This window comes from Heloderma suspectum, chromosome 1, assembly GCF_057233095.1.
Source record: "Heloderma suspectum isolate Gila_16-S chromosome 1, 16-S_ref, whole genome shotgun sequence".
NCBI lineage: Eukaryota > Metazoa > Chordata > Lepidosauria > Squamata > Helodermatidae > Heloderma > Heloderma suspectum.
Genome location: NC_139458.1, coordinates 95,857,621 through 95,874,173, shown reverse-complemented (window position 1 = coordinate 95,874,173; position 16,553 = coordinate 95,857,621). Strand labels below are relative to the sequence as shown.

The 16,553-nt window shown below is 42.3% G+C and overlaps 1 protein-coding gene across 1 annotated transcript in view; it reads right to left on the bottom strand.

The window, feature by feature from the left end:
* SHANK2 (SH3 and multiple ankyrin repeat domains 2) overlaps positions 1-16,553 on the bottom strand; it is a 556,941-nt gene that overhangs the window by 335,508 nt on the left and 204,880 nt on the right. The window contains exon 13 of the mRNA XM_084851942.1: positions 4,916-5,029. Within this exon, the coding sequence (XP_084708068.1) occupies positions 4,916-5,029 (114 nt within the window). The remainder of the gene's footprint in view (positions 1-4,915; positions 5,030-16,553) is intronic.

Sequence of the window (16,553 nt, the reverse complement as noted above, 5' to 3'; positions counted from 1 at the left end):
AGGCTGTAAGTATGGATACATTTAGCCTGTTCATGAATTTTGCACTATTAAGTGAATAGTTTATGCTGTATCTGAATTCTTCCAAAACATGTGGACACAGCATCACTTGGGCCTTTTCTACATAAGGCATTTATTGTGCGTGCTTACAGATAGTTTACAAGTTGTTTCCTATTCACAGGTGCTTACAGGTTCTTTAGACAACGTTGGGGCCCTCTAGTTTTGCTTCTGTATCTACCGAGCACTTTCACCATGTTTTTTTAGATCAGGGAAAACATTGCATTTAATTGTGAAAGTGTAATTTCCTCTTGTGTATTTGTGCTATTCTGCTCTACCACAGTGCCACCTAGAGGGTATGTAGTGGAAAAGCAGGAAAGGAAAAACTCTTGCGCAGCGCTTGGATTTTAATTCTGCAATGAACCGAAAAGTAGGTATAGTGGATTAACAGCCGATTAACCACCTTGTGTAGAAAAGCTCTTGATCAAGTGAAAAGAAGATATGCAACTGAAACAATGGTTTTACAAGGAATTCATCTGTATGTACATGACTACCTCCAATATCAGAGGCCATGCCTAGGCAATCTAACATAGATGCCTATGTACACCAGTTGCTGGGGAACATGGGTGGGAGGGTGCTGGTGCACTCATGTCCTGCTTGTGGATTTCCCCTAGACGGTGGGTTAGCCACTGTGTGAACAGAGAGGTGGACTAGATGGACCCTTGGTCTGATCCAGCATGGCTCTTCTTATGTTTGTATGACAAGTCAGCTAGTAGTATAGGATGGAAAGCAGTATTTTTCCACTCAATCAAAACATAGTACCTTTTCTTCAAAACAATTGCAGAAAGAGCTGACAATGTCTGAAGAAAGCATTCAACTATTGCTATTATTGTTAGTGCTAGTTAATATTTGTTTTACACTAATTAGTATTGTCTTACCTTTTGCTTATAACACCATTTGAGGCAAACTGGGAGGGTTCTGCTCAAGTGAAGAGGTGAACCATTCATAGGAATTTAAAGAAACTTGAATGAGAAATTTGTAGACATGTTTAAGCAGAAACTTAATTTTGTCTAAAATAAAATTTTAAGCTACTCTGGAATCCTGCTCAAGCAAAACTGTATGAATTACAAGGTAAGGCAAAGGAATCTAGTGCTAAGGTAAAATGCCTCCCACAATACTGCCATCCTGATCACATGCTACAACATTGGGGGTAGTAGTAGCACTACTGAAATTATTTTTTTCAAGGTAAGTATTTACAACATTTATCAAAGTTTTATAGATATTGAGAGTAATTTTTTGTCAGGCACAATACAGCACATAGCGATGTGATAAAAAGTTAGACACCATTTGTTTGTGCATGTTTTTTAATCCACGGTTATTGGAAATCCCATAATTATTATTTGGGATGGTGGTGTACTAGAGAGATAGGTGGAATGAGAACCAATACTTTGCAAGAACCCCTGATGTACAACACTTCATTTTTCTTGTGTAGTTTGTATTCAGTGGCATTCTTGGGGTTTGGGCTAATCCTGCCTGTTTCTTCGAAGCCCAATTTCTTGGAAGCCAAAAAATGATTTTTCAATTGACAGTTACAGCTTGCTTTATTAGCATAGTCCCCACCAGTTTCCATTTCTACAGCCCAGTTCTCACTGGGCTATACCACAATTCAGACTACAGGTGACAGCTCAATCTGACTAAATGCTCATCCATTAAAAAAATTCCAGTCATATAGGATTTCCAGAAAAAGGGTAGGGTAGAACCCTTCTCTTCAACATCAAGTTTTCTGTCTGGAGGACTGCGGGGTGGGGGGGAGGTATGGAGGAGCATTCAATCACACAAATTCCCACCTGTGTATTCTACTGAAACTTTAGCTCTGTTTCAACAATAAGCTTCCCTGAGCTTGGTCAAATTCAGGGATGGCACAAGTACTTTGTTCCCAATTTTACAAGGTATAAACAGCAGTACATTTTAAAACCACTAAACACCTCAGTAAAAGTGAAATAAGTAAGAGGAGCCAACAAGAAAATTAAAACAGGTCATACAGCCAGTAAAAAACAATAAAACCAAATAAATAAATACAGCTATAACCATATTGTAGAAACAGCATTTCGATAAAATCAGTTAAGAGAAGGCAATCGTAAACAAATGGGTCTTTAGGGCCTGTTTAAATACCAGTAATGGTGGTTCCTGATGTACCACCACTGGAACTAAGTTTCACAAATGTGGGGCCAGCCCTGAAAAGGCTCTCTCCCTCTTGTCTGCCAATCTAATTATTTTCAATGGCAGGCACATATGTAGGGCCACAAATGCTGACTTAAGAATGCAGGCAGGCTGAATAGTGCCCTGTGAGCTGGTTGTTCAGATACCACACAGTTCCCTGGAACTTAAAAACTAGCTTGTGGGGGTGTTCACACAGTTCTGTTGGAGGGGTGTCACTAGTGTTTCAGACATGGATGAAAAACGGATAGAAATTCAAAAGGGCAGTTGAAAGCACACTGAAAACTATAGCCAGTTTTAAGAGATAAGACAAATGAAAACAAAACTAAAAAAAGACTGCTTTGTCTCAACTCTATTATTAAAACTAATATTCTGGCACAAAAAATATATGGACTAATACATAGTTGTATGTGGAACAGCTCTTACTGGGCTGTACAACCTCTGATTAAAAACTAGGGGGAGACATGTTTGCATACTTTCCCCAGACCAAAAATAATTCCCTACACAATAGTTTCTATAAAAAAGTAGCATATTGCAGAGGACTGTCCCAACCATAGAGGAAAGCTAGGCAATCTCCTGGGTAGGAATGAACACATGTGTGTGTTTTGCTTTATATAACATTTGCATCTTTACAAGCACAAGTTTGTTCCAGTAAGTTTCCAACATGGATTTACTGGTGTTTTTTTAAACGTTCACACGAAACATTTGTATGCATTTTTATGTGCACTTTCCCCTAATATATTCATTTTTTGAAAGCACTATTCCCCTAATATATGCCTTTTTGTACACTATTTCCCCTAATTTACATATTTTCCCCTAATGTATGCATTTTTGGATGCATTTTTTAATCAGAGAATTTCATCACAAAACTTGGAGAAGTGTGAAAACCAAAAGATAATTTCGTTCCAGTTCACATAATTTGGGAAGTGAGCATTAGTGTGGTATATATTAAAATGTGAAATGAACAAATTTCCCCCCCATCCCTACTCCTGGGTTGCCTGCTTCCACAACTTAATATATATGTCTGAGAGAGACAGAGAGAGAGAGAGAGAGAGCATTTGCCTGCATTTTTGGAAGAGGAGCATAGGTTTGTGATGATATTTGAGCATTTAGCTAAGCAACTATTTCAGTCAAGCTTCCAACAGAAGTGACAGGAAAGGTTATGTCATTATACTATTATAGCAAATTAGAGTTGTAGCCTGATAGCCACAGAAATATATGCTCAGAGGAGAATTTAACATCAGTACTTCAAGGATGACCTATTCATACTGCACCCTGTTTTTCCTTGTTTGTAACTTGATAGTCATACTCACCTATATTTAGCTAGAAAGAGGTTTTTTTCCTAAATGGAAAGCGTTTGGGCTCCACTTACAGAATTATCTAGAAGACAATGAAATTGCTGTGCTAAAGAAATGCTGAATGTTAAAGTTTTATTTGGGACTCTCACAGTGTTTATTTCTACCCTGTGTGGAAGCTTTGATACACTGCAGAGACCCTAGTGTGAATTCTCTCAATGTATGCATGTTTTTGACACTTCTCAGCTGACATCCTTTTAATAGCCCGGATAGACGACATTTAATCACTAATCCCTTCGCTATTCTTCTTAATTCATTTCCCAGATTTCTTTAATATATTTAGTCCAGTCCAACTGATTGCTTGAAAACAGATTACGTGACATTGCAGTTTCTTCTAATGCAGGAAACAAATAATTGCCATGTGTGTGAATTAAATCATGAGCTACTTCCAATTCATATCCTATTTTTCACAACTTTGTCTCAGTTCTCAATTATGCTAGTTCTCAATTCATGCCTTAAAAAGATTAAAATACCAACAAGCTGCTTCAATTTAATATGAGAAAAAGTGACAAAACCAAATACCATCTAACTGGAAATATGTGGGAAATATGAATGCAGAGATATTTCTCGATTTTAACTACTATATATCTGTGACATTCTTGATTGGAGGGGAGGAAGCATATCTTAAAAAGAACAACCAAAAGTGAAAACAACCACCAACAAAACACTTTATATGCCACACTAATCTACAAAGTTCCAGAAATTCAAGATTACACATCACATTTCCTGCCATTTATCCGCAACAACATTTAAGATAAACTTTGTTTCAGTCTCATCTTAACTATAGCAATTGCCATAATGATACTGGCATAACACAGCCAAAAGTGAAGCAGTTTCGGAGCTACATATGTGAGTAACTCTTTCTGATTGAAATCAGTGGGACAAAAAAGTACATCAATTTGGCTGGATTGTGCCTGTTGTATCAAACCTTTTGCATAAGGCATGTTTTAAATATCAAAGGAAAAATATATGTCATTTTAAAGTAAAACTTCCTATCTTATATTTCTGTTGTAGATGAAACATCAAACTTTCCCGGTGTGTTTAGCCAAGCCTTTAAGGCTGGGAGTAAGCCCCACTGATCTCAGTGAGACTTAATTCTGAGTAGACACACACAAGATTGCGCTGTAAGTTGCTGTCATATACTGGTAGAAAAAAATATACTTATAAAGCTGCATCTTAAAAAAAACCCAAACCCATAGAGCTATTCTTTTTTTAAGGCTAAGCTCTACTAATTTCAACGTGACAAACTCATATCGTCAATAAAATATAAACATACATTATTTTTATGAGGAAAAAAATAGATAACATATTTATTTGATAGGCATTACTACTTAATTGCACCATCTTACCTGGTTTGCTTTCATTTGGTTTACACTGCACTTCCTCAACACATTCTGCAGGAAACCATCCAACATGTCCTCGCGTGCTTCCTTCCCAGAATCCTCCCTCACCAATACTCAAAACTAGGAATAAAATAGGAAGACACCATTAGGTTTTTAATTCTTTCATAGGTTTCCTTGATGCACAAGCCCAAATGGTAACTCACAAGCTTAAATAGTAACTTAACAACCAAGAATCGGTTTGCACCATCACAGACTTCATCTGTCTATGTTGGAATAAATACTTAACAGATTATGATAAGCAGTTGTATAAATGTATAACATTTAGACTGAACAAAAGACAGAACAAGGATTCATAAAGGACTAGCACAGAAGTAGCAGATACGAGGGAGGGGGGAAGAAGAAAAAAGAAGTGACTAAACTGGTGCAAAAGTAGCTTTTGAACAGGCTTACAAACTAAGCATTTTTCCAAAATGAACAGGATTCTATGATTATACCCTAGGATTCTGTTATACTTAATATGTAGTTCTGTTTTAATAAGGGTCAATAGGCAAATAGCACGTTCTGATGCATCAGTGAATCCTGATGATGGAATCCAGAAAACAAGTTAATGCACAATAGTATTGGTAGAAACTTCCATGTAAGCAGAGAAACTACTCCAAATTATGTGCTGCATGAATTGAGGCCTATGAGTGCTAAACCTATCCTAAACGGGGTTGCAAGTTTTATTACTTAGAGATTAAATACTACTAAAATAACATGTAGTACTTAATGGTTAATGCCAGAAACTTGGAATCTGGGTCAGTTTCTGTAACTCCAATAGCCTTGGTTGATAAAAGATCAACCCACTGTATACTTAACCCATTGTAAGTATACACAGCTGGAGTATGTTTTTCAACATTCTGCTGATTTTCACAGCAGAAGAAAATGACAACGGGAAGTCTATGACCTTTTAAAAAGAGCAAAGGTACAAATCTGCAACGGTGCTCAGTTTGAAATTGATCCTGACTTAGCAAGTACTGGGAAACTGAGAGCTGCAAGAAAATATAGGGAAAAAACCCTGCCATTACCAAGGATTTTTTTTTTTTTTTAAGATAAATTAAGATAACCTAAAAAGCTCTTCTAAAAGTTAGGGAACACTCTAAAATTAGTTCCCTGCCACTTGCAGCATGAAAGTTCCTCTTAATGGCGCAAATAGTAGCTTCAGAAGTAGGGCTGACCCTACTACTAGGCAGAGTGCTGATTTTTGGTGCCATTAAAGGCAGCAAGTGGTGGTGGTGGTGGTGGTGGTGGTAGTATCGGGTTGGATCCAGATTTATTCATACTTAGAGCAGACCCACTGAAATCAACCGGTCTTAAGTTAGACATTATAGACCCTGTTCAGATGCACATTGGAGCAGGGTGGTTAGGTTAACCAGGGTGCAGTGTGGTTAGCACTAACCGCTGCGAAAGCCCCTGCCACATGTGCAGCTAGCCATGGCCCGCAGCTAGGGTTGGCGGAGAATTTCTCCCCGAAGCTTCGGAGGGCCGAGCGCCAACGTGTTCGGCCCCCCAAACAAGTTTCGGGGAGAAATCCTCCAAACCCCCCCGCCCCCCGCACCCCCCCCCGGGACGGGACTTACCTTCACCGAATGTCCCTCCCAGTGGCTGGTCCGGCCAGCGGTTCGGCGGGTGTTCGAGCGAGGCGGGAGCGGCAGCCGGTCTTTTGACCGGCTGCCGCCGCCGCCATTGCAATGAAAGAAAAAAAAAAACGCCCCCTGATAGGCTACGTGACGATTCACGTAGCCTATCATGGCTAGATTTGCAAAGTCAGCCATGATAGGCTACGTCAATCGTCACGTAGCCTATCACGGGTGACTTTAAAAAAAAAAAAGTGTGTACGGATAATGGCGGCCCCCATAGGGAGCCGCCATTCCCGTTCCTTATTTGGTCGCTGTAGTCTACGTAAATGTTTACATAGACTACGCTATTTGCGTTGCCCTTATTTTCGCCGTAGTCTACGTAAACATTTACGTAGACTACAGCGACTAAATAAGGAACGCGAATGGCGGCTCCCTATGGGGGCCGCCATTAGCGTACGCGCTTTTTATTTTTTTTCAAAGTCACCCGTGATAGGCTACGTGACGATTGACGTAGCCTATCATGGCTGACTTTGCAGATCTAGCCGTGATAGGCTACGTGAATCGTCACGTAGCCTATCAGGGTTTTTGTTTTGTTTTTTTAAACCTTCGCGTTCACGGCCGGGCGAGGCGGGAAGCCTCCTCCCCGGCCTGAATTTCGGCCGGGGCGAGGCGGGAAGCCTCCCCCCCCGGCCTGAACTTCGCGGGGGGACCAGCGAAGCGCCTCCCCCCCACCGCGAACGTCCTTCGAGGACAGGTAAGTGACTTTTGTCCACCCGTACCCGCAGCGTGGTTAGCCTCACCACTCTCTAACCACCCTGCCTCCTGCAGTCCTTGCACTGCTCCCTCATGCATCCCAGCAGCCTCAGCAGCTCACACAGCCGTTACAGGAGCGGGGCTGCTGATGACGGCCATTTTCTTCCTTCTTTTTGATTCCATTACAAAAATAAGTTAAAAAAAAATATTGAAAACTTGTGCAAAACTCGGCATATTGCTAAAGTGCGCATTTGCACAAAATTGCTATATTGATATGCATATCACAATTCTACTGTTCCCATTTTTCAGATGCACAATGAAGCAATATTCTTTGGTTATGCCCAGAGTTAAGATAATTGTAGTTCTTTGAGTGGTCATCTATGCATTCAAACATATGGGTTCTGTGCCTGTGCAGAGCCTCAATTCCGGAAACTTCTACAGCTGATAAATTTTTTGGCAGCAACGCTCCCCACACTGTACCAGCGTGCATATTCCCTCATTGAGACTGACACTGTAGCCTTGGGACAGAAAAGAACCTTCGGTACCCACATCGAACTCGAGTATGACACCAAAGAGGGGATGGCCGGTGGGTTGTGTGAATGCACAGTTGACAATTTGAAGAACTAGAGTCACTGTCTTTCTTCTTCATGATCACTGTGCATCACACATATGGGCGAGTAGCAACTGACTTGCTGGTGGTGGGTTAATGTTCTTCTGCAAAACAGCGGAAAGGGTTGCATGATGGAAGGAACAGTCAGCTCTAGCCTGAACATCTAGCCTATAGTGTCAAACAAAAGTAGATGTCTTTGCAACTTGCAGCACAGCACAGCTCAGGGATGGCGACCCACTGTGACAGACCAACTGTGACTGATGTTGCTAGCTACAAATATTTTATAGTGGATTGGAAATCCAGGAAATAGGAGGCTGGTAACAGAGATAAGCTAAACCTGCTGATATCGGTTTGGAATGGGCTCATTTTTTCTAAGAACAACAGATGTTAAGAAGCAAAAAAAGGAAAACCAGCTGCAGGGGCTCCTCCCCTGTCCTGCATCTGGCTTACCTTTCCCTTATCAGCTTAGGCTGATATACCAACTACACCCTTATCTGGACAGAAGTAGCCTAACTACAGATTACTGCAATGCTTATCTGTGGGGCTGCCTTTGAAAGTAGTCTGGAAACTTCAACTGGGCCAAAACAGGGCAGCATGTTAACAGGGATTGGCCAATGAGATCACATTACACCAGTACATTTCCAGCTGCCCTGGAACTAGTCCATGTCCAGGCCTGATTCAAAGTGCTGGTATTAACATTCAAAGCCCGAAACAGCTTGGGGCCAGGTTAAGGGAATGTATTTATTTATTTAAAACATTTCTTGGCCGCCTTTCAGGGCAGCAGCCCTCCCAAGGTGGCTTACAGCAATAAAATACATTAAAATAGTTAAAATATTAAAAGTGATAAAAACATAAAAACAACAATAAAATCCAACAATAAAACCAGCAACAATGATAACAAAAACAAAAGCAGTCATATTGAGAGAAGGCCAAGGTAAAATAATATGTTTTCAAGGCCTTCTTAAAAGCCTGCAATGACGGAGCACGGCGGACCTCTGATGGCAGCTTGTTCCAAAGGTGTGGGGCCACTGCAGAGAAGGCCCTTTCTATTATCTTAAAGTGCAGGCAGGCTGATATGGGTGAAAGTGGTCATAGAATCATAGAATAGTAGGGTTGGAAGGGGCCTACAAGGCCATCGAGTCCAACCCCCTGTTCAATGCAGGAATCCAAGTCAGAGCATCCCTGACAGATGGCTGTCCAGCCTCGTCTTGAACACCTCCAGTGTGGGAGAGCCCACCACCTCCCTAGGTAATTGGTTCCATTGTCGTATTGTTCTAACAGTCAGGGAGTTTTTCCTGATGTTCAGTCGGAATCTGGCTTCCTGTAACTTGAGCCCATTATTCCGTGTCCTGCACTCTGGGATGATCAAGAAGAGATCCTGGCCTTCTTCTCTGTGACAACCTTTCAAGTACTTGAAGAGTGCTATCATATCTCCCCTCAGTCTTCTCTTCTCAAGGCTAAACATGCCCAGTTCTTTCAGTCTCTCTTTATAGGGCTTTGTTTCCAGTCCTCTGATCATCTTTGTTGCCCTCCTCTGAACCCTCTCCAGTTTGTCTGCATCCTTCTTAAAGTGTGGTGCCCAGAACTGGACACAGTAATCCAGATGAGGCCTAACCAGTGCTGAGTAGAGGGGAACTAGTACTTCCCGGGATTTGGAAGCTATGCTTCTATTAATGCAGCCCAAAAGAGCATTGGCCTTTTTTGCAGCCACATCACATTGTTGGCTCATATTCCGCTTGTGATCGAGAACAATTCCAAGATGCTTCTCGCTTGTCGTGTTGTTGAGCCACGTATCCCCCATCTTGTAACTGTGCATTTGGTTTCTTTTTCGTAGATGCAGAACTTGGCATTTATCCCTATTAAATGTAATTCTGTAGTTTTCTGCCCAGCGCTCCAGTCTATCCAGATCACTTTGCATTTTGTTTCTGTCTTCCAAAGTATTAGCTATCCCGCCCAATTTGGTGTCATCTGCAAATCTGATCGGCATTCCCTGCACCTCCTCCTCCAAGTCATTAATAAAAATGTTGAAGAGCACTGGGCCCAGGACTGAGCCCTGCAGTACCCCACTCGTTATCTCTCCCCAGTTTGAGAAGGTCCCACTGAGAAGCACTCTTTGAGTCCGATTCTGTAGCCAACTGTGGATCCACCGGATCGTTGTTTCATCTAGCCCACTTTGAGCTAGTTTGCTCATCAGGATATCATGGGGCACTTTGTCGAAAGCTTTGCTGAAGTCGAGGTATATGATGTCTACAGCATTCCCATGGTTTGGTCCTTCAAGTAACTTGGTCCCAAACCATTTAAGATTTTAAAGGGCAAAACGAGCACTTTGAATTAAGCTTGGAAACACACCGGTAACCAGTGCAGCTGGTGCAGTGTAGGCATTATGTGACTGAATAGCCTCTCCCCACCAATACTCAGGCGGCTGCATTCTGCATGAGCAGGAGTTTCTGACCCATCTTTAAAGGCAGCCCCATGTATAGCACATTACACTAGTCCAGCCTGGACATCGCTAGTGCATGGATAACTGAGGCAAGGTCCGTCCTCTCCAGATAGGGCTGCAGTTGCCATACCAGCTTAAGCTGGTAAAAACCACTCCTGGACACTGCAGCCGCCTGGCCTCCCCAGTTAGCTCAGAGTCCAAGAGGACTCCCAGATTACGCACTTGGTTTTTCAGGGGAGTGCATCCCCACCTAATACCAGTTGTAAACCTCCATCCGAAGTAGTTGGTTTCCCAACCCACAGTACCTCCATCTTGTCTGGATTAAGTTTCAGCTTGTTCACTCTCATCCATCCCAAAACAGACTGCAGACTGGTTCAAGAGTTCCACAGCCTCCCTGGGATGTGCAAATGGAAACGAGAAGTAGAGCTGAGTATCATCTGCATACTGATGACATTTCAGCCCAACGCTCCTGATGACTTCCCCCAGTGGTTTCATGTACTGTAGATGTTAAAAAAGCATCACCTCCTCTCATATGTACCTGCCCGGAACCTAAGATCATTTTCAGGGGTCCTTCTCTGGGAGTATCTGCCAAAGGAAGTGATACGGGCGGATACGACGAAGAGGGCCTTTTCTGCTCTGGCTCCCTGGCTTTAGAATGAGCTCCTTAGAGAGGTTTGCCTGGCACCTACCTTGTACTCCGTTCTGCACCAGGTGAAGACCTTTTCATTTTCCTAGCATTTTAGCACTCTAATTTTTTAGCTCTGCTGTTTTAAATCTGTGTTTTAAATATCTGCATTGCTGCTAGGTTTTATTCTGATTGTACTTTTATATTGTTGTTTTAAGCTTTCATATTTTTATATTATTTTACGTTGTACTTTGTGGTTTTAATTTTTGTGAACCATTCAGACAGCTTCAGCTATTGGGCGGTATAGAAATGAAATAAATAAATTATGGGAAGATGTCCCCATCTCCCAGTCTTCTTGCAGGTCCTCCAAATCAAATTCCTTTTACCAGAACTTACTAAAGATCCAGAAACCCTGACAAACTAAAATGGTTAGGGATCTTTGCACTGGCTAAGCCTTTAATGCAGGGCAGGAAACATTTTTACTGTTGAAGTCTGCATTACCTTGGTCAACAGAGCCGGCCCTACCATTAGGCAGAGTGAGGCAGTTGCCTCAGGCAGCAGATGCTGGGAGGCAGCAGCAAGGTGATGGAGAAGAGTGTTTTGTGCCATGCGGCCTGCCTAAGCTAGCCTGCTTCCTTCAGGTGTGGTGGTGGGGCTGCTGCTCCACTGCCAGTGTTGAAGAAAGATTCATCTACCAGTCCAGTCAGATTTTGTACATGGAATGGTAGGGGATGCCATCTTGTCCTTTGCCTCAGGAAGCAAAATGTCTTGGGCCAGCCCTGTTGGTGAGGATTTGTTGGGATCTACATTCCAGCAGTGGGTGTGGTCAGAGCCAAAAGTGAATGAGTCCACATCAAGTGGGTGAGACAAACGCAGGATATACACACACATCCATTCATACACATCTGTATTTATTTTATTTATTTAAAACATTTGTATCCTGCCCTATCATTAAGATTTCAGGGTGGCGTACAGATAAAATCAATTTAAGTATAAAACAATAAATAATTTAAACACCTAAAACACATTAAAAGAATTAAACACGCTAATATCAATTAAAATCTAAAACAATAAAACAGTTAAAACAGTGTGCTACTTTAGAGAATTCATTTAGCCCTCAAAGGCTTTGGTAAAAAGTCATGTTTTTACTTGGCGCCAAAATGAAATCAATGTATGTGCCAATTGGGCCTCCAAGGGGAGGGCATTCCACATCCAGGGTGCCACAGCAGAGAAGGCCCTCTCCTACGTCCCACCATAGTGTATGTATTGCACTGGTGGGATGCACAGAAGGACCGCTCCAACAGATCTCAGTCCTCAGGCAGGCATATATAGGGAGAGACGCCCCCTCAAATATCGAGGTCCCAAGCCGCTTAGGGCTTTAAATGTCATCACCAGAACCTTGAATTCTGACCAGAAGCATACTGGCAGCCTGTGCAATTACTTTAAAACTGGTGTTATGATTTTTATGAGCTGTTCCAGTCAGCAGTCTAGCTGCTGCATTTTTCACTAGCTACAACTTCCAAGTTGTCTTCAAGGGCAGCCTCATGTAAAATGCATTGCAGTAGTCTAATGGGGACGTTACCAGCGCATGTACTACTGTGGCTAGATTTTCCCTGTCCAGAAAAGGCTGTAGCTGGCAGTTCAGCTGAAGCTGGCCCCAAGTACTCTGAGCCACGGAGCCCACCTGGGGCTCCAGCGACAGGAATGGATCTAGGAGTACTCCCAAGCTACGCACCTGCTCCTTCAGAGGCAATGCAACCCCGTCCAGGACAGGTCGCTTACCCAATTCCTGGACTCGGGAACCACCAATCCACAGAGCTTCTGTCTTTTTAGGATTTAGCTTCAGTTTATTGGCCCTCATCCAGCCCATTATAGCCTCCAGGCATTGGTCCAGCTTTCACTGCCTCAGCCGATGACAAGGAAAAGTAGAGCTGAGCGTACTGGTGACAGACTGAAATGGGTCCAGATAATCAGTTTCCTCCAAGAACGTCTGAAGCTGCCCAGCCACCACATGCTCAAACACCTTGCCCAAAAAGGGGATATTAGCAATGGGGCAATAGTTCTCACATACCTCTGGATCCAGGGAGGTCCTCTTCAGGAGAGGGTACACTGCAGCCTCTTTCAAGGTGTGTGTATACACACACACACACACACATTCACAGATACATACACACACATACTCCCTCTTGCCTACCAGCCTACCTTCAGTCTCTTTCTCTCTCTTTCTCTTCTAGCCTCCATGTGTGATTGCCTGCCACCTGATCAGCCTCATTCTTTTTTGTTTCCTTAGAAGGTAAAGGACGAAGAGAGATAGACCAGAGGCAGGTTGGCAAACTAGTTTAATGTCTGTAGTCAGGAAGCCTGCATGCCATGGCTTGCCTGCCTCGTCAGCATCTCCTTCTCTCACATTCCCTGAGACAGAGGCACTGACTGGGAGGCATGCAGGCACACGTGCAGCCTTGAAGTGTGGCACCGAAAGTGTCTTTAGGTGCTCTAGATGCCATGCTCAGTAACCAGCTTTCCAAACTCCTACATTTTGCCTACTCGCCTGTCTCCAGTTTCTCATTTTCCTCAGTTTTGCAGTGGAAAATGAGAAAGAGAGAGACCAGACGTAGGGAAAGTATCAGTCAAACATGGCAGTTTGGAAAGCAAACTGTAACGTACAACATTCATATACAGCAGGAGTGTCATCAGGTGGAGGCATGGGTTAGGGAAAGGAGGGTAGCCTGAGGAGACTCCCCATGGTCCAGATTCTTAGGCCTGGTGATCTGGATTAGGATTGTGGACCAGAGGTTCCCCACCCCTGTTTCGCATCCTAAGGAAGGTCTGAGGAGAAACACCCTCCCTTTCCGGGGGCTCCTTCAGCTGTGGCTGTGGAAGGTAAGAAAGGGAAGAGGGCAGGGGCAGTTCAGAATAGATTGAGCTAAAATTCAAAGAGGTTTTGGTTCCAAATGTAAATAAGCTTGTTGTTTCTGAATCCATTTCCATGACATCACTAAATCCAGTTGGTAAAGATGACAACCCATACCATGTACTGTATGTACAGACAGCTTGTAAGCAGTTACAATATTGTTCCTGGTTAACTGAATCCTCCTAATTTTATGGGAGGTATCTAACAAAACACTCTTAACAAATATAACATAACATCTACTAGGGCATTTAACAAACCAGTACAACATGTCACTATGGGTCTGGTTTGTCTCACATGTCTCACAGGTTTGTCTCACATGCTCACATGACAGGCATAAGCTATATACATCTAATAGGTAAGCAGCATATTATTAAAAAAAATAATTTAACAGGGCAACACAGTAGAAGGCCTACTGAAGTTAAAGATGCTGCAGTAGCTGAAACAAAGACAGCTGTTAGACCCTTTCCCATCTAGATTACGAATATTACTTGGAAAAAATAATAATATCAAGTTTATTTTTAGAAGTTAGCTGTGGTTTTCTTTATATCATGAGTGATAGACACAAATGATGTCAGTGGGCATGACTAATGGTAAAAAATGAAGAGGCATTTTTAGCAAGATTACATAATATTCTATTAATACAATTTCATGTGTATTTTACATCTTTACCTGAACTTGACCCACTTTCAACTTTCTTTAAATAATCTTTGTATCCCATATCATTTAATATGTTCATCCCATAACAACTGATTAGGAAGAAAAACAACAACCAAGTTAAATTATTCTAAAATGTTTATGAGAAATATGCTTTGCACTGATTACACTTTATATTTGTTATATATGAACCAACCTAGCCATCCCTGCTGAGAGATGTCAAAAAGGTGGAGTGTGGTTATGAGCAGTGTGGTGTGAGCAAGTGAGAGACAGAGAGAGAGAGAAAGGGGGGAGGAGGGGGAGGAGGAGGAGGAGGAGGGGATTCAAACCCTATATGTTGTGATGCTTGGTGGCTCTCAGTTTCTGGCCTTTTCTGCCTGTGCCACACTGGCTCATGCAGTGGAGGTTTTGGCCTCCTTGTGTCTGGTAGGTTGTGTAATGTTTGTGGGGTGGATGACATCATGGGGGTGTCTCCCCATCACCTTGATTAGACATTAAAAAGGTGGCAGAGCAGCTTTTAAACTGAACCCTGGGGAAAAGCTAACAGGAGCTAGGAAGCAACCCATTTGGATTGAATAATCCCTAAGGGATGAAGATAAAAATATTTCCGGTTGCCCAAATGGAGAAGGGGAGGAAATAGGCCATGAACATATGGTGAAACATGATAGCCAGTCAAAGAGGCCTAAGGGCCATAGCAGAAGATGCACACGTCAGAGACATCTGGGGAGGAACACCGTGTATAGGTGTTTCTATGCAAATGCCTCCTAGCCAAAATGGGACAATTGGAGTGCCTGGTTTTAAAGGAGAACCTAGTTATAGTGGGCATTACGGAAACCTGCTGGAATGCACAGAACCAATGGGATATGGTCATCCCTGGAGGTAAATTCTATAGAAAGGACAGGGAAGGGTGTACTGGATGAGGTGTTGCTCTGTATGTCAAAGAGGGCACAGTGACAAGCAGTCTAGAAAATCTAAAAGGAGCAGACTCTTCCACAGATGTGCTGTGAGTGATAATACTGGTCTCCAAAACTAATTTAGTACTAAGAATATGCTATCGTCCCCCAGACCAGAATGCTCAGGGTAATCTTGAGATGGAAAACAAAATCAGGAAGGCCTCCAAACGAGGAAGTGTTGTAATAATGGGTGATTTCAATTACTCCCACACTGACTGGATAAATGCATGTTCCAGTCATAACAAAGAGGCTAAATTTCTCAATGCCGTAAATGACTGTGCTCTAGAACAGTTGGTCATAGAACTGACCAGAGGGGAGGAGACCCTGGATTTAAGTGGTGTCCCCCAGGAACTAGTACAAGATGTGAATGTTGTAGAACCTAGTATGAGATGTGAATGTTGTAGAACCAAATGGAAACGGTGACCACAGTGCTATCAGATTTAATATATATTTAAGTGGAAGATTGCCAAGAATTTGCGCTTCCTCAACTAATATGCAGATTGGAAACATTTATCCTTTCAATTGCACACTTCTCCAGATTTTGCAATGCAGTTCTCAGTTCAAAAGTTGCATACAAAAATATGTTAGAGAATATATGTATACTGGAGAAAACTGCATATAAAATGTGGATGTTAGGGATACTTACATACAAAAATGTGTATATTAGGGGGAATTATGTACAAAATGTATATGTTACAGGAAATTGCATACAAAAATAAATGTGAAATTTGAGGCATTTTCTTTTTAAATCGGACTGATGCAGAAATTAGATGGAACAGACTTATGGCTGAATACATGTGAAACTTATGCAGACTGAAACGTACTGATTTGTCCATTCCTTCTTCCAACCACTGTTCTATTACTGTTTCTTTTTTAACACAGAGAAAAATATTCATGCTTGATATTTTCAATGAATATTTTCAGCACTAGCTGACCCGTGCACTGCTTTCCCAGCATAGCAGCCACTTGCAGTATTAACAACCCCCTTAACTGGTGCAGCTGTTGGATCTCCATTATCGTTGTAAATACAGGAAATCCTCATACATATATGCTGCTACCCACAGCACACAAATTTGCTG